General features: G+C 38.5%; 1 protein-coding gene across 4 annotated transcripts in view; it reads right to left on the bottom strand.

Moving 5' to 3' along the window:
* The window catches only part of SLC9A3 (solute carrier family 9 member A3), a 133,029-nt gene that overhangs the window by 8,134 nt on the left and 99,667 nt on the right, over positions 1-25,228 (bottom strand). The window contains exons 8-17 of one of the 4 annotated variants that reach the window (XR_008917819.1): positions 23,827-23,916; positions 23,383-23,453; positions 22,514-22,643; positions 9,645-9,760; positions 8,673-8,802; positions 7,449-7,625; positions 6,661-6,733; positions 5,101-5,214; positions 2,948-3,191; positions 1,525-1,630 (exon numbers count right to left, since the gene is read on the bottom strand). Coding sequence is in view for 3 of the 4 variants with exons in the window: in XM_007486764.3 (XP_007486826.1) it covers positions 2,944-3,191; positions 5,101-5,214; positions 6,661-6,733; positions 7,449-7,625; positions 8,673-8,802; positions 9,645-9,760; positions 22,514-22,643; positions 23,383-23,453; positions 23,827-23,916 (1,149 nt within the window). In the remaining variant the exon portion in view is untranslated. Of the gene's footprint in view, positions 1-1,524; positions 1,631-2,943; positions 3,192-5,100; positions 5,215-6,660; positions 6,734-7,448; positions 7,626-8,672; positions 8,803-9,644; positions 9,761-22,513; positions 22,644-23,382; positions 23,454-23,826; positions 23,917-25,228 lie in introns of those variants that run through there. The other 3 variants (XM_056824346.1, XM_007486764.3, XM_056824345.1) reach the window with 3 other exon arrangements.

The following is a 25,228-nucleotide window of genomic DNA, read 5'->3' as shown; positions in this document are numbered from 1 at the left end:
TATAGCATTCATTCTGGCCTGCCTTTTACCTGTGAAAATTATTCTTATTAAGTGCTTCTTGAGGGTGAGGCCCAAGACTTATTCATCTCTGTATGTCAGGATCTGGCACAGTGCCTTGTATACAGTAGGAGCTGAATGAATTCTGTGATTGCAGGGTGGCAGGGTACCATCTGGCTATTTGGGTGGAAATCATACCATGTGCCCTTCCCTTTCCATGTCTGACTATTTATTCTTATTGTAGGCTCCCGTCCAAGGGTAAAACCAAGAATGTTTTGTCCTACAAAGAGCTCTAACGAGAAAAGTCCTAGAGTAAAACACTAAGAAGGTCTAGCAAAGGTTAGGGGTTGCAGGAGGAAGGTAAGAGTTGGGGCTGCTAGCCCTTCCTCTGACTTTTGCCTTGAAATTAAAATTCTGTTTTTTGGTTATGCTTAGCCCTTCACTTTCTTCAAAGGTATGCACTCAGAAAGAAAGGCAACCTCACCTAATCAGGTTGAAACTTGCAAGTATCACTCTGCAAAAGAGAGGTTTTACAGGGAGGGGAAAAAAGCAAGTATGTGTTGCTTGGGAATGGGCTCTCTGTCTGCTTGAGAGTCCCCAGGTGGTTTAAAAAAAAAAGAAAGCTCTCAACCTAAGGGAGAAGGCATGGGATGGAAGCTAATCAGTAGCAGCAGCAGCAGGATGCTTCTTGTGGAAAAAAAAGACATCCCTGCCTAATGGTGACAGTCAGAGAAGCTTGATACAAGTGGCTTCTCAAACTATTTACCAAACATTTCTAATTCCAATCTACTGCTTTTTAAAGAAGGCCCATTTTTACCCAGAAATTCCTTAAACTGGCCTAATAATAATAGAGGGATTCTCCAAGAGGAAGGAGACAACATTCCCCTAGTTGAGACTCATTATCTTCTAGTCCCCTTTGAAAACTAACCCTGTTTTTGTTTTAGTTATTTTCTAAATCAACACTGAAACTACCAGTTAGGATTCTACCACAACTTAGTTTGGGGAGAGGTTTTACTCAAGCTAGAGCTCAGATGTTCTTAATCTTTTTTTTTTTTTGCATCATGATCTCCTTCAGCACTCTGGTGAAACTTATGGTCCCCATTTCATAGTTTACAGATTCCATGTGAAGAACCCCTGTTTTAAGTGAAGCTAAAACACTTGCTGTGTCATTAAAAAGTAATTCAATTTTTCTCTCCTTTTTTCAAATCTAAAATTATTTTTAAACAATCCTTGGATTTTCCTGGCAATTGCCTCCTGAAAATAGAAGGCTCTGCCATATTCCAGGACCCACCTCAATAGTCTTGGCAAGACCAAAATTTAAGGCAGAAAAAATTGGCCTCTATGTCAGCATTGATAAACAAAGTATAAAGAGAAAAAAGAAGTATTAAGGTTTCCCTTGTAGTTTTTTGTTTTGTTTTCCACTTATTACTTACTTATCTATGTACTTATTTATTTGTTTGTTTACATTTTTATTGCTCCTGGTTAGGAAGGAAGGAAGTTTGGCTAAACTGGAAGTGAGAAACTTACGACTTCCAGCTCTTTGATCTCATCCTGCCTCAGTCCCATTCTTTTTTAACAGGACTATTCCCTGCTGCTTCATAGACTGATACTTTCTTGTGTCATTTCTCAGGGACTGGGGAAAGAAAGAAAAATATAACATGTAGCTGTAAGTGTCCTTACAATTTTAAAGCACTTTCATTTAGTTTCTAAGCATGAAAAAGAAGGATCCAATATTGATATCTTGTATAACTTTTTGGGAATAACTTCTGAGGTTGGGGATAGGAAGGCTCATAACACTCTGCTTTCTTACCACTCTTCTTAGGGCAACTGACCTATTGGCCTATTAGCTCATGGCTCTATGCTAAAATTTTCCTAAATGGAAATGATCTCCTGGGACAGAAGCCCCAATGAAACTGCTGTAACCCCCAAGAGAGCCAGCAGGAATCCCCTGAATCCCCTCAAAGCCTCTGTCCAATAGAGGGTAGTAGTTGCCTTGCAGGTGTATACCACCCCTCAGCAGAACTGGTCTGGAGTCTGACTCTCCCCACAGTATTGGTATTTCTGGTCCTCTCATCTTTGGCAAAAGGATACCTGGGGAGCAGAGTCACCTACATAATGATTGGTCCCCAGTCATGGCTGAAGGAAGCCACCTTTGCCTATTCTCGGGATTGTATTGGGTTGCTGTCATCCCTAAATTGAATAATTTCCCAGGGAAATATAATCACACTGTGGTTTCTGATCTTCAGCTTTATTTTTCTTTCTCCAGTAAATTAATAACTTTTATATTAAGGTTGAAATAGGACCTTTCCTGATTTCTGATCGGGATTCCTTTCCCAAACCTTTCAAATGTCCATATAGTATCTTGTGCCTTTGACAAAATCCCCCCTTTCTTACCTTTCCCTGGGGCCATGACTATCCCTACTTTCCTAATTCCTCATCTTAGCTCATCTCCCTCTTCACTCAGATCTGAAGGTACAGCTTTATCTTAAGGGTTGAAAAGCTTTCATTGAAAAATTTATTGACTATGGCAAAATGTTAGTTTCTTTTAAAATCATGTCTTAAGTAAAGTTTGCTATCAAAGAAACAGATTATAGGTAGAATAAATAGATGTGACTTCAATGAAGAAGTACATTTGTACATAGTCAGAGAACTGAACGACACAAGGAAAATCAATCTGCATCTGTTGGAATTGACTAAGAAAAGGCAGAACCTCCATCAAGGAAGTATCAGGAGTAGTCTCCTTGGGAGTGAATACAACATGCCTCCTAGAGAAAGAAGTCCAGCCAAAATTCAGGTTCAGATCATAAGAGAGAGAAAGGAAAAAGTAAGAAATATAGTCAGAGGAGCAGAAAGAAAATTAATCTGAGGAAGAAAAAGATGAAAAATTTGTTAGGCAGCCACAGAAGAGAAGACATGTTAAAAAATATGAAATTTGCATTAAAAAATTTACATATGTGTAGATTCTGGAAGGAAAGACCGAGGCCGCTCCTCTGGACTGTCAGCTAGCAAAAAGGAATCGACTGACTTAGTGCTGAGCCGGATTGGTGTAAGACGTCTGAAGTTGCTGGGAGAGTATGGAATCTGCACACGTGCCCTTTGTGATGGTACCACTGTCTCCTCAGGAGACAACCATGGTGGCACCTTTGTAAAGATGCTCTGGTCCTCTTCCGTTGAAAAAACAGGGTTATCAATCCCTAGGAAAGAAGGGTAATGGGAAGTCACATCAGTGCGTGGAGAGTCAAAGAAGCAGCCAGTCTGCTTGGAGGGGAGCAGAAGCAATGTAGAGCCTGAAGAAAGCACAGACTTCTGGAGCTGGTTATGTTATTCTTTCAATGGTTAAGTGTCCAATTTGCCTTAGCACCAATTCCTGGTCTATTTGCCTCATAGCAGGTACTCCCTGAAAAGAAAAGGGCCACTTGCAGGTAGAGCAATGACATCACGTGGACTGGACAGAGCTTCCCCAGCTCCAAATGTCATGGACCAAAATCACACCACCTGGAACAATCTTATGTTTATCTGAGTTCTATTTCAATCCATCTTTTAAATGGACCTATTGTTAAAAAGAAAACAAATGGGGCAAAGATCTGAGTAAAACTGGCTTTATAGTAAGAGCTGCTGCAGATTACCAAACTAGGGTCTACAGACACCCAGTTTAGTCTGAAACATTGAGTTCTTAGATCCTATAGATTTTATAAGCATTGGCAGTGACTCAATAGGGGTTATGAACAGGGCCTGGTGTTCTGAATGTAGGTTCAGAACAGAGATCCTGAACAGGGTTTATGAAATAGATTTCGGGAATATATACTTGTAATAGGGGTTATGACCAGGGCATCCCCCCATTTGGGTGACTTGGTCATGAAATGGCACAGCTAGGAGACCAGTTTCCCCCATCATAACACTGAGAGTGTGTGCCAAGATAGATGAAAGTGTACTTTCATCATAGTAGCAACTTTTAATACTATTCCTAGTCCTAGTATATCTTATTCCATGTTTACAATTTATCAAATTATTATAGAGAAATCCTTATATGTGATTAAAAATTACTTAATTAAATTTCTTCTTATACTATCTGAAATCAAGGAAGATCTAATACTTAATCTTGTGATTCTCAGAATGATGATCTTAGGTAAAATAAGGCTATTTCATGAGAATTGGTTCCCTTCTTAGTAAATATAACTATATATTTTATCTACACACACAAAAATCAGAGCTCTAAACTAGATACTTATGTGTACAATCATTTCAGTCCTGACTGATTCTTCATGACCCCTTTAGAGGTCTTCTTGGCAAAGTTACTGGAGTGGTTTGTCATTTCCTTCTCCAACTCATTTTACAGATGAGGAAACTGAGGCAAGCAGGGTAAAGTGACTTGCCCAGGGTCACATAACTACTAGGTGTCTGATGCTGGATTTGAACTAAAAAAGATGAGTTTTACTAACTCCAGCCCTCATGCTTTATACACGGAGCCACATAGCAATAATATACTCATATATGTAATAAAGAAATATCTACTTTAAATTTCCTTCCAATGCCTCATTGTGGCATGGCAATGACTTGAACTCTTCCAGGGCTAGGCCAGTAGAATACAGGCTTTGGCAAATTTTATCAAGGTGCCAAAGCTTATGATAGATTTTGTGGTCAAAGTACCAGACTAAATTTAGAGACACATTACCAGGTTGGCCTCAGGGTAATGAATTCTCTGATCATAACAATTTCTGAAGTCCATCTACTATGCAATAACAGGATTGTGATTCATTTCTTAGGTATCAAAATAGATACACACACATCTACACCCATCTATCTATTCCCCACCTCTCCACTCCCCTTCTCATCCCTTCACAAACATACTTGTCTTAGTAAGTCATTAATTTCTCTCTCATATTTGTGTTTTGGGCATTTCTTTGTTATATGGCCAACAATTTACATTTCTTTGAGGCAAGGACATATTTCAAAATGTAACCCCTAGGCAATCTAATTATTTGTAAGGCATTTTGAAGCCTGGAGAATGTTTCCATTCTCTGTATTGCAACCTCTTTCACAGGGTTTCCTTCTCCTAAATGATCTCCATCTCAGGGACAGAAACATCTTTATCCCTCCCCTTACCTGTAGTTGAGTCTGTGGCTGTGTCTTGAGTAACATTGGCTAGAAATTCAATCCCACCACTCATCTCCTCTGCTTCATACTCATTAGTCTCCTCTGGGTCTGAAAATTCCAGTTCTAAGGGAAGGAAAAATTATGGACAAAATTCTGCATTCCAGAAACACAGGGTCGAGTTCAAGCTGGTAGCTATTCAGGACAGTAGCCAAAAGTAAGCAGCACTTCTCATGAAAAGATTGTGCAGACACGATAGGGATTTTCATCTTGGGTCTCTGTTCTAGAGACTGATAATTGCTATGCACTATTTTCCTAGAAACAATCTTAGCCAGGGATTGTTTCTCTAGAGAAGAACAGACTAGTGAATCATATGGTAACATTGAACAGGGAGGAGACAGATAGTTTTGGATTAAGAATTGAGAAGGGGCTGGGGCAGCTAGGTAGCTCAGGAGATAGAGAGCCAGTTCTGGAGACAGGAAGTCCTGGGTTCAAATCTGACCTCATATACTTCCTAGGTGGGTGACCCTGAGCAAGTCACTTAATCCCAGTTATCTAGTACTTACTGGTCTTTCTTCTTGGAACCAAATACACAGTGTCGAATCAAAGATGGGAGGTAAAAGTTTAAAAAAATTTGAGAAGAAATAAACTGGAACTCCAATGATCTTTTCTCAGATGCCACCTACCTATCCCATGCATCCTTAATCCACACTTTGGATGGGTGGGGCAGGTCAGGGTTGAGGAGTCTAAGGGGAAAGGCAGGGAGTGTGAAAACAGAGAACATTAGAAAGCAAAAGATGTGAATTAGAGGGATGATCTGAAGCCTTCTCTATAAGGTGAGAAGTAGAAGAGTATCATTTCTTCCATGCTTCAAGGGTCCATAGTCTCCTCAGTATGGGCACTCCCTCCACCAATGGGGGCTATAACTCTGACATGCCCTAGAAGATGGATTCATAAGTTGTCATAGCCATAAAAAAACATTCATCCCCTTTTGATGATGAGACTTTCTGAGCTGCTGGTCTCTGGATGACAGACAGAGTCTACTGCCAGTCCTGTATGAGAGCTACTCTTCTGCTTGGGATGGCTTTTAAGAATCCAGAGTCCCCTTTGAGCCACAGAGTGCATCATGGCAGAACTCCAGTAGAGTCTAGTGTTATAGGTAACAAAAGAACTCTAACATTGTTTCTCCTTACTCTTCCTGATTGCCATTCTAGTAAGCCTACATATCATAAGCCAAGGAGAGCTAGGGCTGGGGCATGGGGCTGGTTTTGGAAGGATTTGCAAATAGCTCTTGGGGCTAACCCACCTCACCCCATTATTGACTTGCCTTTCAACAACAACCTTTCTTTCAGTCCTGGCACCCTTGCTGGGGAAATGTACATGAGAGCTGGTTTGCTTGCTGAGAGAGGGAGTGAGTTCTCCAGAAAGGATCATTTGAGCAGTTTGAGGTGGGAGCCTCTCCAGCAATACTGCCCTTCTCCCCCATCTCCTCATTTGTCCTGCCTAGCAGGTGGCTCTTTCAAGAGCAGTCATAGATTCTGTCTAAAGGAAAATAATTAATTAAATAATTACCTTTCTCCTTAAAGGTAAAATCACGAGTTGGGCTTTCCATTGGTATTTTTCCATTTGGTATACTACTGTTTCTCTGTAAAACAAAAATGGAGTGGAAAAAAAAACAGCTCAAAGTTTATCAGAGACACCTTTGAGAGTGTCTTTGAGAGTTTGAGAGGAAGGGGCACTCATTGCTTAGAAACCATTGCACTGGATACATCATAAGATCTTATAATATAATAATGGTTGTAATGTTAATATATTATATGTAATATATAATGTTAATACAGTATAACATAATAATGGTTATTATAATGATGGTTAATGTTTTCTTAGAGCTTTAAGGTTTCCAAGCACTTTATATACATTGTATAGTTTAATCCTGACAACATAGTAATAATAATAATAATAACTAATATGTAGGTAGCACTTCAAGATTCATATGTTATTTTATTTGATCCTTGCAACAATCCTGTGAGGCAGGTCCTAAAAGTTCTACGAAGGATGAAATGGAAGGCTCAGAAAGGCTAAATACCTTGCTTGTGACTACATAGCTATTAAGCATCAGAGGTGGTATTCAAAAACAAGTCTTCTATGTTCCATGTCCAGCATTCTTCCCACCATATCAACCTGCCTCTCACTCAATCTCTTCAGTGTCCATGCCAAAGGGCTGGCTGTCTGAGGTGAAACTATAGGTCCTCAGGAACTAAATTCCCTTGATTGGGGGTCAATGGAACTACCTCTTATGAAAGTGCTATTCCCATGGATTTTAATTTGAATGCTGTCCTAGACAAAACTGTGCGCCTTACCCTCTTCTGGCCACGCTCTCTCTTGTAGAGTTTGGCTGTTTTTTTGGTTTGGTTTATTCCAAGTTTGGTAGATTTGAAAGACTCTAAGCGCTTCCTCATTGTTCTGTGGAAAATTTCTTTGTCTTGTTTTTCATCTTCATTTGATGTTAACTCATGCCGGCTGTAGAGATGTTTGTACTACAGAGAAAAAAGGGAAACAAATGAAGCAATAAAGGAACAGGTTATTAATCTACACTTGATTCATGCACTGAACTTCAAGGGCTTTAGATTACTTATGAACCCAAAGTTACTTCACAAATTTACCCAACTTCTCCTTGATGACCTATCTACTAAGGCTTCCTTCTCTCATCAACTATGACAGAGCCATTCAATAAAATTTACTTTGGTGCATGAAGATCTTTAGTTCTGTTTTGTACTTTATTATTTCAGTAAAAATGAAATAAAAATTTATGGGCCCAACCTGGAATACCATAGTTTATAATCTCACTGGCTTTTGCAGAAGCAAAAGAATGATGGAACAAAATCCATAGGCTTTATTTAAGAAGTTATTCATTGATCCTCACCAACCATTCACTCTTTTTGGACCTTTCTAATTCAGCATAGAATAAGGACCCACAGATGCTAAATACTTTGCTCAGTTCTTGTCTGTGTAGCTGCAGAAAAAGGAAGTATAGCTTTTAAAAATATACATCTTTACTTTCTGTCTTAGTAACAACTCTTAAGAGAGTAGGCAAATGGGATTGATTGACTTGCCCAGTATCACACAGCTAGCTAGGAAGTGTCTGAACTGAGATTTGAACCTAGATCCTCCCAACTCCAAGCCTGGCACTTTATCCACTGTGTCACCTAGCTACCCCAGAAGTATAGCTTTGATGGAGCACAACCCTCTTTTGCTCATGGGGTCTATGCTGAATGATGCAGGCAGAGTGGGCTCACTAACTCCTCCCTATTGCTACTCATCCCTTCCTATCCCCATTCTAGCTGTTTTGGGGTGAGGTATGGGAGGGAGAAGTTAAGACCCTTGTTCACAGTAGCCCTCATTTGCAGATATGTTGTGGTGGTGGTGGGAAGGTCAGGTACCCCTTTATGTCAACTTATTTTCTGTTTTGAGAGATAACTCTCTATAGGGTTATTAATTTGTTTGGTTTTTAGCCTAACAAAGAAGTCCAAAGTATCATCCCTAATAAAAACTCTGAGTATGACATATAAGAGGTGACCATTCACCTCTTGTCTGGGTTTGTAGAGATATTGCTGCAGTGTGTGGTGAGTGACAGTGTCCTCTGTATCCCGAATACTCTTTCTTCTCTGCTCCAAAGCTTGCATGTCCAGACAAACAGTACTGACATTTTCTCTTCTACAATAGGAAGCAAGCAAACAAAATATATTATTTCTCTACTATGAGTCAGTACAAATTGCCAAAAACTAAAGAGCATGACTGTACCAGGGCCTAAAACCACAATTCTTTCATCCCAAGTCACATTCTCTTAATTCATAGGGAGAAGAGTACTACTGCTGACCCTGGGTACCAAGTCAGTTCATTCTCCCTGGATCTCACTGCCCCAGTTAGAGAATGAAAGGGTTAGAGTTGGTAATGTCTCAGATCCCTTCTGATAGAACATTATCTACTCCAGGATCCAGGGTGATGAATTCAGACACTTTCTATTTCTGCCTTTGGTGCCTGCCCCCTAAATGACCTTGTTTCATTTTATTATCATGCCACAATGGAAAGATAAACATGGTTTGACTTGATTGGTCAATAAAGCAACATTTTGCATAAGAGGAAGGAGACAGGCTGGGGTATTGGGTATAATTTCCCCTACTATTTCCCTTCTCTTTTTGATTTTTTTTTTGCTAGAGATAAAACCAGGATTCGGTAGCTCAATGTAAGGCCTTCTATAAGGAATTCATTGATTAACCAGCTGTTATGGTTGTCAGAAGTCAAGAGAACATCAGACACCAAGGAACAAGGACTCCTTTTCTTTTCTATTGGTTTCTTTTCTTTTTAATTAAAACTGGTCAGTAACACTGCTAAAAGAGAAGTTTTGGGTGCATGAGGTATTTGATCACTTCAAAGGGTAGGGAGAGGTATGGGACCCTTGACTTTTTCACTCAAAGTCTCTTCTACCCAGGTACCCAGGCACTCATCCATTTGTCATAATTTCTACAGAAGGAAAATCCAGAGAACTGAATACTTACAGTAGATAAGAGACTGAGGCCTCTACTGTAGATGGACGAGGAGTGCTGAAGTCCACATTGACGATGTTGTCAGTACTTGGTGAACGGATAAATGCCAGAGACCCTCTTCGCTCTCCCTGTTATGGATTTTTGGGAATATTTCAAGTTAGTCAAATTGGACAGTACCTAATATAGATTGTGGTACTGAAAATCAGCTTTGATTCCCTGCTAATAAGGACCAGTCATTTATAAGCTCACCATCCTCTCCTCTCGGCCACCCAATTGCCCTCCTAGGAATAAAAAGTCAATCTAATCAATATTCTGAATGACAGGTACAGCATGTCTGCAAGCCCAGAGAAGAGAGCAACAATCCTACTAGACCATTTCTAGCTCCTATGATGTGAATCAGTATGAAGGCAGCTTGGATGGGTTGGGAGTCATGGGTTTGAGTCCCAGTTCCAATGCTTCCTTCTTTGTGATATGACCAGGCATGCACTGTTTTGTCCTGGATGTTTCTTTTAAAATAGTGACAAGAATGTTTATACAACTTGCCTCAGGGAATTTGGGCTTCATCTATCTTAAAGTTCTATATAATATGTTACTATTGAATTAAAGTGGGAACAATGGGTAGAAGATGCAATGGCACAATTCCAACTTGGTTTAAAGAAACTCTCCCTAATAATGAGAATGATCCAAAAATGGAATGGGGTGACCCAGGGGGCAGTTAGCAGGCTCCTTCACTAAAGGCCTTCAAGAAGAGGCTGGATGATCACTTATTGGAGATGTAGATGGAATTCTTGGCAAGGGATGATCCATACTCTGAGATTCGTTCATTTTGTGACTGACTTTCTTTCATCCAGGGAACTTGCCATTTCTAAGAACTTTGGGTAGGTCAGAGAAAGCCAATGGCATAGTGTCTTTTACTATCATGAAACTCCCATGATTGGGGAAGGGAGGAAATACTATAGTACTGAAAATGCCTGAACTTGGTGGGGCGGGTGAGAGACAGATAGACAGATAGACAGACAGACAGACACACACACACACACACAGAGGTAGGAGAGAGAAAATAGCCCAAACTAATGCAGAAGCTGTGATGTGAATCAAGTTTTTTAAGGTTCTTGAACAGGCTGCTTGAACTAACCAGTTAGACTGTTAATAATTATCTAGCAAAGGAAAGAGACTGAGGGGAAAAAAATCCATGTGGGAGAGAACAGTTCACATTAAGCTCTTGAAAAAATGATTGAATATATTTATTGTATGTCTTTGGTATTAAACATACATTCAAATACATATTACATGTTAGCTCTCATTTATAACCAGAAAACTATCCTTTGATTACATAATATGAGAAAATCTTGGCTTCTACAAAGTTTTCCCTCAGTATTTAATAGTTGTACAGAAGGACACCAAGAGGAGAGTAGGATTAGAGTTTGGATAAACTAAATTGGGGTACAAGAAGGAGAAAAGTACTGCTGTGTGCACACATTATTCAAACCCCAACATTTTCATTCTCATGGATTCAGGTTTAAATGAGCATTAAAAACTACATCGTAGTGGAAAGGGAGTTACAAAAGAGCACCCTAAAGGAGTTGTGGAAAGGGGAGAAGCCAGGCCAAGTGTCTTTGCCTTGGTGATGGCTAAGAGTTTTATGGAGTCATAACAGTAGGAACCTTAGGTCTTTTATTAGTACTGTCCAACAGTTATTTTCCTCTTTCCTCTCGGCAGTTTCCTCAAGCTATTAATTATTAGCATAATCTTGGGCTCCACGATAACCCACAATTCCAAAGACTTGAATTCTTGCTTAGAAGCATAAGTCCCATAGATTGGTTCATGAATCTCTTTAGCATTCTAGCCAGAGATGTATACTCTTGTGCTCCTTTTTAAGAAGACATTTGGATGAAGGCTTACAGTCAAATCTGAAGAGCACAGGCCATTCTGAAGCCAGAATTGTCTCATCCATCTCTCCCATTTTTTATAAGGAAATGGAGGCACAGAAACATTAAATGATTGCGCAACATGACACAGATAGAAAAAACCAACAACCCTGAAATGGTCCTCTAACTCCAAATCCAGTGCTCCTTCCCTTATATTACATTTACTGCCAGCCACCTCCCAGTGTGAGTAAAGGGCATTCAAGCCCAAGGCTCCATGCGGTGGAGCATGTTGTTCAGTGGGAGATAACTACAATCATTGTACAGGGACTGCATCAGCTTTGATCCTTGATAATTGTGAACTTTGGTAGTGCAGAATGTACTTAGGGCTGTAATAATCTGAGAGCCACGTGAGCATTTGAGGAAGAGCAGGGATTTAATAGCACCTACTGCCATGTGGTAGGATTTATTGTCTTTTACCAAGGCTAATCCGAGTGGGTCACAGGTTTCACAAAGGGCCATACGGTGTCTAGAATTTATGATCTTTTCCATTGTGTTTACTTAGCACCTTTTAACAGGTGGATAAAGAATGTGATAAACAGTGAACACCAAAGATGTCAAAACCTGAATGCCTTGCATTCCACTCTAAATATCTCTCTTAGTATGCTCTCACATCTCTAGTTTTGGAATCACTTATAAGTACATTATCTTATTTGACACTCACAACCACCCGAAACATGGATGGCAATAGTTCCTCACACTTATGTAATACTTTACTTTCGAAGCAACTTTTTTTCTTAAGAAATTGTTTTAATTTGAATATTGTTTCCCTTTGTTTTCTCATCTGTAAAATGTGGATAATAACATCATCTACCTCCCAGGGTGTTGCGATGATCAAGTAAGATAATATTTGTAAAGGACTTAGTACAGTGCCTGGCTATATAAATAAGAACCATACAAATGTTGCCTATTATTGTTATTATCATTTAAATTTGTGGTCTTTATGGGGTCATCATTAGCCTTCCACTACCTGGCTTCTGCTTCTTCAGCTTTGTGATGATCTCTATTTTAATCTAAGAAAGAACTGTGCACGTGGTTCTTTAACATCTATAAAATATCTTTATTCTCTTATTTATTCTCTTCCTCTTCTTCCATCTTCATGCAGCAAGGAAAAAGTAAAGCTATTTTAAGAAGAATCAATGTAATTTTGTTGTTATTTTCTCTATTCTGAATATGGGGGATTTTACTCGTGGTGTTGCTGTTTGACCACATTTGGAAAGTGGTGTTCTAGGCCACAAGGGTAATTCTTAATTTTGGGAATTGGATGCCCAAATACTGTTTTATTACTGTTTTGCTACCTATATAGGGAGTTTGTCCTATCTCATTCAACACATGATGGATTGATAGTCTGCTGTTGTTAGCTTTTCTCTCAGAGGAAGAGTAGAAGCTATAAAATTTCTTGTAAAATTTGCCTCCTCTATCCCTTGCAGGCATTAATTTCAGAAATAGCTGCTACAAAGGGTGCTAAAAAGGCACCTTTTCTTAAAAGTCAACTCTTTCAAATCATCATAAGTAGTCATAATAATGATTCCAACACCATCTCTTATTCTTCAAAAATGGGCTGATATGTCTCAAGTTAGAGGCAAGTATTAATACAAGGAATAGAAATTGTGATTCAGAGAGCTCGAGATCAAACAGTTACTAAGTACCCCCTACACTGCTTAACTGGATAGGGATAAATAGGAAGGGCAAATTTGCTATGAACTCAGTGAAATCATTCATTTAGTCACTGTTCTTTCTGGCTTTGTGATCACTGGACAGGTTTCTTCATCTGAAAAAAATGAGGGAGGTTCAAACAGATGATATTTATGGTCTTTTTCAACTTGAAACCTTTCCACTGTACTTCCACTATAACTTTCTATCTAGATTTATTATTTGTACTTTCTATGAAGAAGAGACTATGAAGCCAATTGGTGATATCAGTAAGGCTGCAAGAAAAATATCTTCCTTGCTTGAGAGGGATTGTTTTAAAGTACTTCAGAAGGATTTTATTTATTTAAAACCAATTGATGTGCCATTTATGAAGGACCTCTAGTGAATTGACACTTTATTAGGGACAGGGACAAGGCTAGTGTCATTCCTTGATGAGGAACTCCTTTCACCAGATTGTTTGACAAGTTCTTGGCGACTTACAGTTTTAAAAAGTTTCCTGGAACAATGAGAGTTTATAGCATTTGTCCAGGATCACATAGCCAATACTGTCAGAAGGAGGATGACATAAATTTAAGTCATCCTGGCTTGGATGATGATTCTTTATCCACTATTACATGCTACCTCTATTAGATCAAGCAAATTTATAGAAAATATGTATTTTAGAATATTTGTACAAATGTATCCTATTTTTTCAGATTACATATCAATTTCCCTTAAACTGGACTTTAATAAATTAGAATAAACATAGAGACTATTTACCACATTTATATATATGGCCTAATGTCAGAGATGTACCCAGCTACTTGTTGATATATAAAGCTTTGGACCTAGTCCACAGGATGCTAATTAAGTCAACAAAAATGCTTCCACAAAATGTTTTTATGTTACCAGGTAATGTGGTCATTGAAAATGTGGTCATCTTATAGGGGAGAATACAGAGTAACCTCTCACATTATGGCTCATTTTTGGAGATACCTCCAACTATAAAATGGCTCATTTACTTGTTAAGTAAAGATATCATCTCTACCCCAAGAGAGACCATTTCCTCTCGACTCCCATTTCCACCACTGATGTCATTCTATATCTTCATTGCCACATATTTGGACAAGTATAGTGGTCTTCTGAATAGGTCTTTCTGTCTATCTCTTTTCACCTGTATTGCTTCTTCCAGTTCATCCCATACATGGCTTTCAGAATTATCTTTCTAAAACATTTTTATTATGTTGTACCCTGCTGAAAAATCTTTTTAACTTGAGCAAGTCCAAACTCCTCATTTATTATGCAAAGCCATCCAATTTACTTTGCAAAGCTGATTTTCACAGAATCACAGAATCTGAGAGGGAAAGAATATCAGAAGTTACCCTGTCCAATCCACAATGGAACTAGAATCTTTCTACAATTCTCTTGACAAATACCATCCAACTTTTGCTTAAAGTTCTAATGAAGCAAAATCCAGTAAATCTGGAAACAGTCCTTTCCACTTTTAAATAGCTCTAATTGTTATGAAAATTTTCATTAAATCCTAAATTAATTCTTTGTGACTTTTTTTTAGTATTCTTAGTCTTTAATATCTTTATATTATATTATATCTTTAATACTTCTTCCATATGACAACCATTCAAATACTTGAAGGCAACCATCTATTATGTCTTTCTTCTCTAGCCTAAATATCAACTGCTCCTTTTGAGGAAGAACAGTTGGGAAAGCTCTCTAACATAAGGTACTCTTGGGGGCTACTTGGCAATCAAGAGTGATAATATACAAAAGGGGAAATTAGAAAGTGGAAAGATGGAAAGCACCAAGGATGATTACTCATTTTTTTCTCTAACCCTGAAACATCCTAGTACATTTGAAAATGAGACAAAACTTTGGAATGTAGAATAACCCTAAATGTTTGGACATTCATTAACTCTAGATTTTCTCCTGCCTATTTTCTTATCTTTATCAAAAACCTGAGTTTGTGCCATTTTGGATGGAAAGCTCTCAAAGAGCAGGAGTTACATACTTAACTGACCTCACACAGGATCCTATACAGTATGACATACATACATATGGCCCTACATCTGAGTCTTCCATTCTTGATGTCTCAATGTTAGCCTGCAACTAGTTTTCTGTTTCCTCCACCTAAAAGAAAACTCACTTCTTGCCCTACAATGATGAAGAAATATTGCCTATATGGTTTTTATTGGTTTCAACCCTGTCTGATGCAATACCAGATGATTCAGGTAGTCAGAGAAAAGTTTCTATATTTTGTCCTGGGGTCACATCTTCCAAAAGGGCCAAGCAATCAAAGGAGCAGAGGTCAGGGTGTAGATATCACCTAGAATGATCATGGTAATGTCCTTATACTACATGGTGCTGGCCTTTAATTGGTCCTGTTTTTCATTTATTTAATGTTATCTTCACTACCTTCTTTTGGGCAAAATGTTCATGCTATTGCTGGGATAATTCTTAATACTATAACTTGTAGGTTTTATTTCTGATAAAAACATATGTATTGAGGGTGGAGGGAGGGATGTTTGCAAAAGTAGATATGATTATCCTCCAAGGATCAATAAATAAATAAACACCTTTCATGTGCCTGTGATTTTAATGTGCTTCCTATTTAGATAAAGAGACAGCATATATGCTTAGGAGATTTGGCAAAATGGGGTGGAACTATCAAAAAATGCTACATGATGCAATAAAGATATTTGGAGGGAAAAATTATAAAATATAATACTATTTGCAAAGGAATGACCCAAGAAAGTAAAGGTCTATGATTTTCCTCTCTAAGAGTCCAAATTCAAGAGCTGCTATTATGGTAGGTTCTCTCTTCCTCTTTCATAGAGAAGAAAAGGATGACCTCTTCTGGGTCACAGAGAATAGGCCAAGGAGTGTCATGCAAGTTGCAGAGACGGAGATTATGGCTCAATAGAGGAAAATATTTTCTGAAAACAAGAGCTTCCCCAAAGTGGACTCAATGGTATATCTCTGGAATTTTGGGGTTCACAATTATGGGAGCAAAGAGTGAATGTCTATGCGACAAGGATATTGTAGAAGGAAATTCTACTCAGGTACAAGTTGGACTAGATAATATCCAATGTCCAATTTATTTCTGAAGTTTTTTTATTCTACCTTGGCAAGCAATTGTTTCCTGTTTTCCAGGGCACCTAGATTCTCTAACTCTCCTGACAGAGGCATTAGGGTCCCCTTTTAATTTGGCCACGAGAAAGACTAGGCTTTAAAAAAATTATAGGTAACTAAGGGAAAGAATGCAAAGTAAAATAGTCCTAAAGAGTACAGAATAAAAGAATTGGAGAGTAGAGATGGCATTCTATGGTATTCTTAATCTAGGAGGTACAGTGGATAAAGTACCAGGCTCATCTTCCTAAGTTCAAATCTGGCTTCAGACACTTATTATCTGTGTGATCATGGGTAAGTCACTTATCACACTGTTTGCCTCAGTTTCCTCATCTGAAAAATGAGTTTAAAAAAGGAAATGGCAAAACAGACCAGTATCTTTGCTAAGAAAACCACAAATGAGGTCATGAAGAGTTGGACACAACTGAAAAACCAAGAAAATGGAATGTTTCCAAAAGCACCTTATTCCTAGTGTTATATCTAACTAGTGTTTAAGCCTGGCCTTGCTTGTTATGTGGTTTGCTCTGCATTCTATAGAGAAGGCCTGGTTAAAAACTATTCAAACCAGAGCTCCCAGCTCAACTTTTTTCTTTTTTTCTTTTGTCAAAAGAAAATACTTTGTATCACGTTCCAGTTCCATTAAACTTCAGATTCTCTACTTATTTGCAAGGCTGGATCAAATTAAATGTTTAACACCTGTCCCAGTCTGGGTGCTAAATTGCTTTGCCCACTCTCCTATTCACAAGATTGAGCCATTTGCTGTGGCTAAAAATGTGCACCTGAATAACACCTTTAACAGTGTTATGTTGTGGTTGTTTATGACTCTATCTGAAGTTTTCTTGGAAAACATACTGTTCAGGTTTGCCATTTTCTTCCCTAGATCATTTTATACCTAGGGACTTGCCCAGGGTCATGCCGCTAGTTAGTATCTGAGGCCAGATTTGAATTCCAGAAGATGAGATTTCCTGATTCCAAACCCAGCACTTTATGCATTATGCCCCTACCTGCTCCTACAGCATTATAATCCCCTGTAAGTAACAATACCATAGAAATATCAAATTTACATCCATAGTAAGGGAAGTGTCATTTCATTAGACTATTGTCAGCACCTTCAGGACATAACAAATCTTCCTATTCCTAGGGCAGAACATTGAGTCTTGAAGTTGGAATTATAAACAAATCAATAAAAATAATTGGGTTGTCATGAAAAGATGAATATGCTCCATAGGAGAAAAACTGAGAGGGGGAGATATGCTAGCTTGAGGCAATAGCATTGGGAAGGCACAGAGATGAGAATAAGCACAGTGTGTAAGATTTAATGGACAGAGTACAGGTACATGCTGAATTCCCCACCTGCCTTGTTGCTGATAATGCAAAAAAGTTAACAGGATAGTAGGGACAAAACCTACCTTGGCAAAGGATAGTTATGGCCCAAAGTATGATTGGAAAGGATGAAAAACATGGCAGCCAAGGGCCCTGTTCATTAAGAGCTTCCCCCCCCCCCCAATGTAATGGAGCAAAAAGTTACTGGAAAGAAAGCATGCCATTAGAGAACTTGGTTGAGACTAAGCTAAACCAGATCCTAATAAGAATATATGGAGATGAACAGTTGGAAGAACAAAAAGTGGATATGAAATGGAATAGATCTTCTGGTGTTTCCACAGAAATCTATTGACATCAGTGATAACAGTGGAGGCCAGCATCTCAGCTCTAACACTATAATATTCAGTAACTCACATGGAACCCTTTAGTGAAGTACTTTCTTTATAAGACTGCAAGGGAAGGTAATACAAGCATTATCATTTCCACTTGCAGATGAGGAAGTCAAAATTCAGAGAAATTAAGTGACTTTCCCAGGGCCACACAGTTCTATGAGTCCAAGCTGGGATATGAGGCCAGGTATTTTGTCACAAAGGCTCAGAAGAACTCTTTCTCATTAAGCCACATTCCCTCTTCAGGAAGAAGTGGTAAAGGCACTTGGAGTTGAGAACAGCAATAGTACTCAATCATATAGATACAGGGGGGAAAAAAAACAGGCTCATAGCAACACAATTTAAAAAGCTTTCTTTTCAAGATGTCTCAAAAAAATTGGAATCTTCTCAAAGAATGGAAAAGTTCAGAGATAGTATTTTTAAATAAAAAGGTGACTGAGAAGGCATTAGCACTATTGCCCTACATACTTCCTTTCTCATCCAACAAAGTATTTGCGAGAGTAATCTATGTACACATAAAAGATGAAAATATGAGAAGGTGAACTTTTACAGATGCAAGTTTCCACAGATTATTTTCTATAGCAGACTGTGTCTTTAGACACCAAACTGATGAGAAGTTGAGAAAACAAAATAATTTTTTATTCCATTATTTGTTGATTGTTTTATAGGACTTTTATTTCCTTCAGGCTTGTATTAACTACCTCCTCACATGATAAACACTCATGAGGTGGTCAGAAGAAGTGGTATAAGTGGTACATTCTCAAGGTATCACTGAAGAACTTTAGTATTGACTGTGACACATGAGAAATGTTGGTATAGGACCATCCAACATGGTGTTGGACCCACCTCAAAGAAGGTAATGTACTCCATGAACAAAGCAGAACTATAGAAACACAAAGGAAAAAGAGTTATGCAAATCTAGAACCATCTCCCCAGCAAATGTTCTAACAGACCACTTGTGCCTAATACAGCCATAGCCAAATACAATGTACTCTGACTCTGAGAGTGTGATATAAAGTCTGTTTTGAAAATGAAGGACAAACAACAATACCCCCATAGGCTTGTGAAGAAAGTACTTCATAAAGCTTAAGGGTAGTGTTAGAATGTTGTGCTTCCAATGTCACGCTTTTGAGCACCAATATTCACTTCATGCTACCATCTAATTGAGGACCTCAGAATCCAATAATCTCAAAAGAGTAAAAAAATAGGTTCCTCAAAGAGTAATGGAAAACATATGGTGGATAACAAGTAGCTATGGCATATTCCAAAGGTCCTCTTAAATACAGTTGATTTGAGCAGTCATGTGATAGAAATCATCAATAATGCTTCACATGTGTACAGTGTTTTAAGATGTAGGAAGTGCTTTCCCCACAATAACTTTGTGAGTGAGGGCTTATAAGTATTATTTTTCTTCTTATAGATGAAGATACCAAGGCTCTGAAAAGTTAAATGACTGGCCTGAGATCACACAATTTAGTAAGTATTAGATCTGGATTGGAACCAAGGTCTCTTTGATGCCAAGTTCAACATTCTTTCCACTATAACCCCCTACCTCTCAAGAACAGGTATGACAAGAAAAACCAATGGGCTGGTTGTGTAGTAAGAATGAAGAATAAGAGACAGGCAGAACTGGCATTCATGAAAGACTCTGTGGGAGACTGATGAAGTGACAGAGATAAATATAAAACAATATGAAAAGGTAGAGATGAGTTACAATTTATATGAGTAGAGGGAGTATCACAGGATAACACAATCTGAGAGCTGAGAAAGAACCTCAGCGACTCTTTTATTCCTATTCATGCTCAAAAGATCATGGTTCTATTGAGATATCAAAGTGGAAATAAATATCTTTAAGTAATTGTAAATATGATATTAGAATTAGGGGGAGAGGTTGAAATTGGATTCGAAAATATTCAGTACTGCTATGATAGTTGGATCAATGGAAGTAAAAGCAGAAGAGAGTTTTAAGAAGGAAGAGAATAAGTAATGTTAAATGTAGCAAAGAGGTAATGATAGAGACTGAAAAAACCCCTCAATTCAACCATAAGAAAGCCACAGTGACCTTCAATACTACTTTATGTAGAGTAATGTAAGTGGGGACAGAAAGGAACAAACACTGAAGAAATGGAAGGAACTACTCATACTCACATAAACTACTTATCTGAGAATTATCATTAGAGGAAAAGAAATGGATAGTGTCAGTTTAAGAGTTTGGGGTTTTCTCTTTCTTTTTTAAAATACAAGAAACCTGTGTGTCTTTGAAGGGAAAAGGGAAAATGGCTCATTTTCCCCCAACCCTTTGTATTAGTTCCAAGACTGAAGAGTGATTAGGATTAGTTAATTGGGGTAAAGTGACTTGCCCACAGTCACACAGCTAGGAAGTGTCTAAGGTCAGATTTGAACCCAGGATCTCCTGTCTCCAGAACTGACTCTGTCCCCTGAGCCACCTAGCTGCGCTCTCATTTTCTTTTTGGTAAAGTTGTGAAATTGGTAGATCAGAAGAATATTATAAAAATAGTTTATCTAAATTTTAGAAAAGTATTTAACAAATTCTCTCATGCAATAGTTTTTGAAGAAATAATGGGGAAATGGTGGGCTTACATGATAGTATATTTAGGTGGATTCAAAACTGAACAACTGAATCTAATTAATACAGGCATTCATAGATTGATGTCATCTTGGCAAAAAAATGTCCAGGGGAGTGTCTCAGATATCTAAACATGGTCCTATGCTGTGTGAGAATTTTATCAGTGACCTAGATAAAATCATAGATGGCATGCTTGCCTAATTTTAATATTATATAAAGTTAGAATATATACAATAGGATAGAATAGGAAAGAGCTAAGAAGGTGCCAAATCAAAGCCATCACTTATCTTAAAGCACAGTTTCCCAACCTGTAAAATGATCTGGAGAAGGAAATGAAAGCCATTCCAGTGTCTTTGTTAAGGAAATCCCAAATATAGTCATGAGGAGTCAGGCAAGACCAAAAAATGGCTTACTAAAGTGATGCTAGGGCTAGGTGTACCAGCTCTGCTAACTAGGAAATGGCAACATATACTGAGCACAGGGCCTGGCTCATAGTAGGCACTTAATAAATGCTATTGACCTTAACTATGACTCGTAATGGCAGTTTTGCATTCCCTCTAGCAAAACATGATGACCCAGGTATAAAAATGGAGAAGATGGGCAGTGAGTGATCCAGGGCTGGAGCTGAGTTTACACTTGACAGAAAATTGAAAGTTGTGGAGGGGGGTGAAGAGAGCAGCTATTATGACAATCAGAGAGACAAAGTTATCTGTAGGGAAGGAAAGTCTCTATCAAGCCCATCAGCTGCTCCTCCCACTCTAAAACATTAAACTGTGCTGACTGAGCTATTTGTTTTGGGAAGAGAGAGACCTAGGTGAGACATTTTTATGACTAAGGAACATGATGCTGGGGAGTCTGGTAAACTGAATGGTTATCCCTGTATGTGTGGTTTTGTTTCCCATGCTAAGGATGACCTTGGGGAAAATTTTATGCACTGGGCCATGCTTATTTTAGACACAGTCTACACAAATTATACACTAGGCAGTGATGCCTGTGCTTTAAGGTAAGTGATGGCTTTGATTTGGCACCTTCTTAGTTCTTTCCTATTCATACCATTGCACTTGTGTCAAAACCAGTAGGACTCTTGCAGCCATACTGAAAGTGAGGAGAGTTTTGGGATAGGATTCAGAAGCTATTTTTTATTATTCCATTCTAAGTACATGATTAACCTTTGAGGTTGACATCAAAGCTGTTGAAAGTATTTCCTATGGGGGGCGAGGGGGAGACAGCTGAATTGAGAACCAGGTCTAGAGATGGGAGGTCCTAGGTTCAAATTTGGCCTCAGATACTTCCCATCTGTGTGAACCTGGGCAAGTCCCTTAACCCCCATTGCCTAGCCCTTACCACTCTTCTGCCTTGGAACCAATACACAGTATTGATTCCAAGATGGAAGGTAAAGGTTTAAAAAAAAAAGAAATTCTTTCCTATGACATATCCTTCAGTGATACTGATAATGGAATTGGATGGACCATGAGTCTGACCTAGTAGGACAATCTGAGGATCTTTGGGGGGGTCTTTATACCAAGTGCCATCTTGGAAAGGCATAATTTTTGGAGAAAGACATGAACAGAGAGTGAAAATTATAACCTCCTGAGGAGACACCCTTTCCAGGATGGTTGTCAGAGTAATGAGAGGCAGCTTTAGGAATGAGATCCTGTCATTGGAAACAGTGAGACAATCAGAACCTGGCGCTTATCAGTCAGACAGTATGAGAAGGGCAGTAGTACTAAACCTTTTGAGTTCCAAAGAATGCCACTTAGTATAACTGGAAGCAGGTAATGTAATTAGGTGTAACATCCACACAGAACTTTTAAATTGTCCTGTGGCTAAGTATAAAACTTAAGAACAATGGTTATAGCCCAAAATTCTTTTTGAAAGTACCTCAGCCACATAGCTAATAGCATCCTTCAGGTTGAGCTCATGGAAAACATTCAGAATCCGGTCTCTGGACTTTTGAGCTGATCTTCTCATCAGTAATTTACTTAGGACTTTTCTATCGAAATTGGACCACCTAAAATGGAAACAAAAATGTTGGACAGCAGGAGTGGGAATGATACCTTCAACATCCCCAGGCCTCAGTTTCTTTATCTGCAAAATGAAGGCACTAGACCACATACTAGCTATTTATACAGCACTTTCAAGTTTGAAAGCACTTATATACATCATCATATTCAGTCCTCACAATTTGAGGAATATCCTAACATTCCCATTTTACAGGGAAGAAAGTTGAGGCTCTGATAGGTGAAGGGACTTTACCCAATGGACCTACAAGTTATCAGTGTCAAGGACCAAGTGCAGCCCCCTGTCCACCATGCTGCTTCCATGAAGGTGAACTTTATATTTTTTCCAGTTCCAAGGCTGTAAGACTCAAAAACCTTCTCTGAACTTCAATACTTACATGCTATTTGAAATTGTATTCATTTTTATGCTCCTAGGTAAATAAATTATTCCAGATATCTCAAACTAGATCCTCTATTTCTTTTATATTCTCTAATACAAATTAGTCTTATAATAAAACTCTAGTAAGAATGTATATGATGAATACTTAACAAATATTGTTGACTGTCAATAACACATTGCTCTCAAGCCTTTGTAAGATTAGAATTTTATCAAGACAGATACATTTAAGAATACCAACAAGCATGCAAAAATAAATGTTCACTGGAGCAATAAAGTTAATGGAATCCAAGATAAACACATTATGTTTTCTTAAATGCTTGACTTTATTAAGAGTAATTAAAACTACTTACTTGTCTCTTAAGTAATTGTGTCCTATTTGTCCAGATATATCTTCAATGGCAGAGAGAATATGATCAAAAGCCTTTAAAAATGAAGATATTTCTGTTAATGTCCCTGAGAAATTGTGTTTCTTTTTGCATTCTCTTTTTAGCTTTAATCCCTCTGTGCTCTTGTTCCCATTTCAACACCTCCTTCCTTCTCCCTCCTCATCCCTCCAGGAAGATTAAGAGGGATTAACTCCCTTTTGTAAATTAACTCAATGAGTCTTGAAACTTGAAAGTGCTTCCTTTGCTCTATCCCATGGCCTGGAGTACATGAAGGCAGCATGAAAGGGAAGCCAGGCTCATAAAAGGCAATCACTGAGTTCTTGTGGACCCTGATGGTCCTTAGCAGACTGATTCACCTGATTGATACTAAGAACTCTTTCCCATCTCACTGCCCTTGTGGGGTCTTACTCTGCCATGAAGCTTTTCATTGAGCTTTGGTTCTCGGTGTTCACTCTTCTTCACCTTCAGCCATTGTACCAAGGGTTTGATGGTCAGACCCTATGAGATCAGAGAAACTTATAGTCAGTCCTCAATTATCTGTAAACGATTTATCCACAATGGCTCTGAATCCTACTTTAAAGGTCTGCTGTCATTTAAAAACTAGTCCATTTTAATACACCTTTTTGTTATCTGGTTTATTCCCTGTTGACCACCAGGGCTTACTCTTCTTAAGTAAGCAATGATGGGCTGTCAAATGGTTTATATTAGTGTGCCTCTGGTCCCAAGCATCCCAGTATCCATACAGACATCTCCTTAGAATTAAGTTATCAGGCAAAACAAGGGCAGCTAGGTAGCAGAGTGACTAGAGTGCTGGGCCTGTAGTCAGAAAGACTCATCTTCCTGAGTTGAAATCTGGTCTCAGATACTTACTAGCTATGTGACCCTATTTGTCTCAATTCCCCAATCTGTAAAGTAAGCCAGGGAAGGAAATGGCAAGCCACTTCAGTGTCTTTTCAAAGAATTCATTCATGAAGTATTGGACATAACTGGAAAATAACTGAACAAAACCTCAGGCAAAACCCTCAGAAAGTGCTACCATATATATATATATATATGTTGGCAAGACCTCCTTTCATCATTAGTAGATATCTCAGCATGTGCTGTAGATGTCAAATAACCAAGAACAAAATGGTCTAAAGCAATGATGGTGAACCTTTCAGAGACCAAATGCCCAAATTGCACCCTCATGCTACATGTGAGCCCTCTGCCTTACCTTAGACAGGGGAGGAAGGAAACACTCCCATTGGGCTGCTACGCAGAGGGGAGGATCATGTGAGAAATGTCCTGAGACACCCATGGAGAGGGGGAAGGGAGTAGCCATAGGTTTTCCAACATAGCTCTAAAATATTTTAGAGTTATTTTTGGAATGAGTTGTTCATCAGAGGGAAAACAGGGAGTTTAGGATTATAGATGAAAACATTAAAGAGATCTCAGAGACTCTCTAGTTCAATATCTCATTTTACAGATTAGGAAACTGAGACTCACAGAGGTTAAATCACTTCTTAAAAACCACACAAATAATGTCAGAAATGAGATTTGTCTCTAGGTCCTCTGAGATATTGAGGAGAAATTTTGAGGTTTGTATTAAGGAAACATGATCTGGATAAAAAGGAAATGATAAAGGGTCTCTGGAATACCAGAAAATTGAATTGAACTGTTTCTGTAATACAACATATACTTATATCAGTCTTTGGTAATAACATAATTTATTAAGAACTTGCTTTATGTAAGATACTGTGCCAAGCAAAGGCAAAAACAAGATAATTCTTGTCCTTAAGGAGCTCATGTTCTGGGGGTCCACCTCATGGAC

Source organism: Monodelphis domestica, chromosome 3, assembly GCF_027887165.1.
Source record: "Monodelphis domestica isolate mMonDom1 chromosome 3, mMonDom1.pri, whole genome shotgun sequence".
NCBI lineage: Eukaryota > Metazoa > Chordata > Mammalia > Didelphimorphia > Didelphidae > Monodelphis > Monodelphis domestica.
The sequence above is the reverse complement of the archived record's forward strand: the minus strand, read 5'-3'. Positions and strand labels throughout refer to the sequence as shown.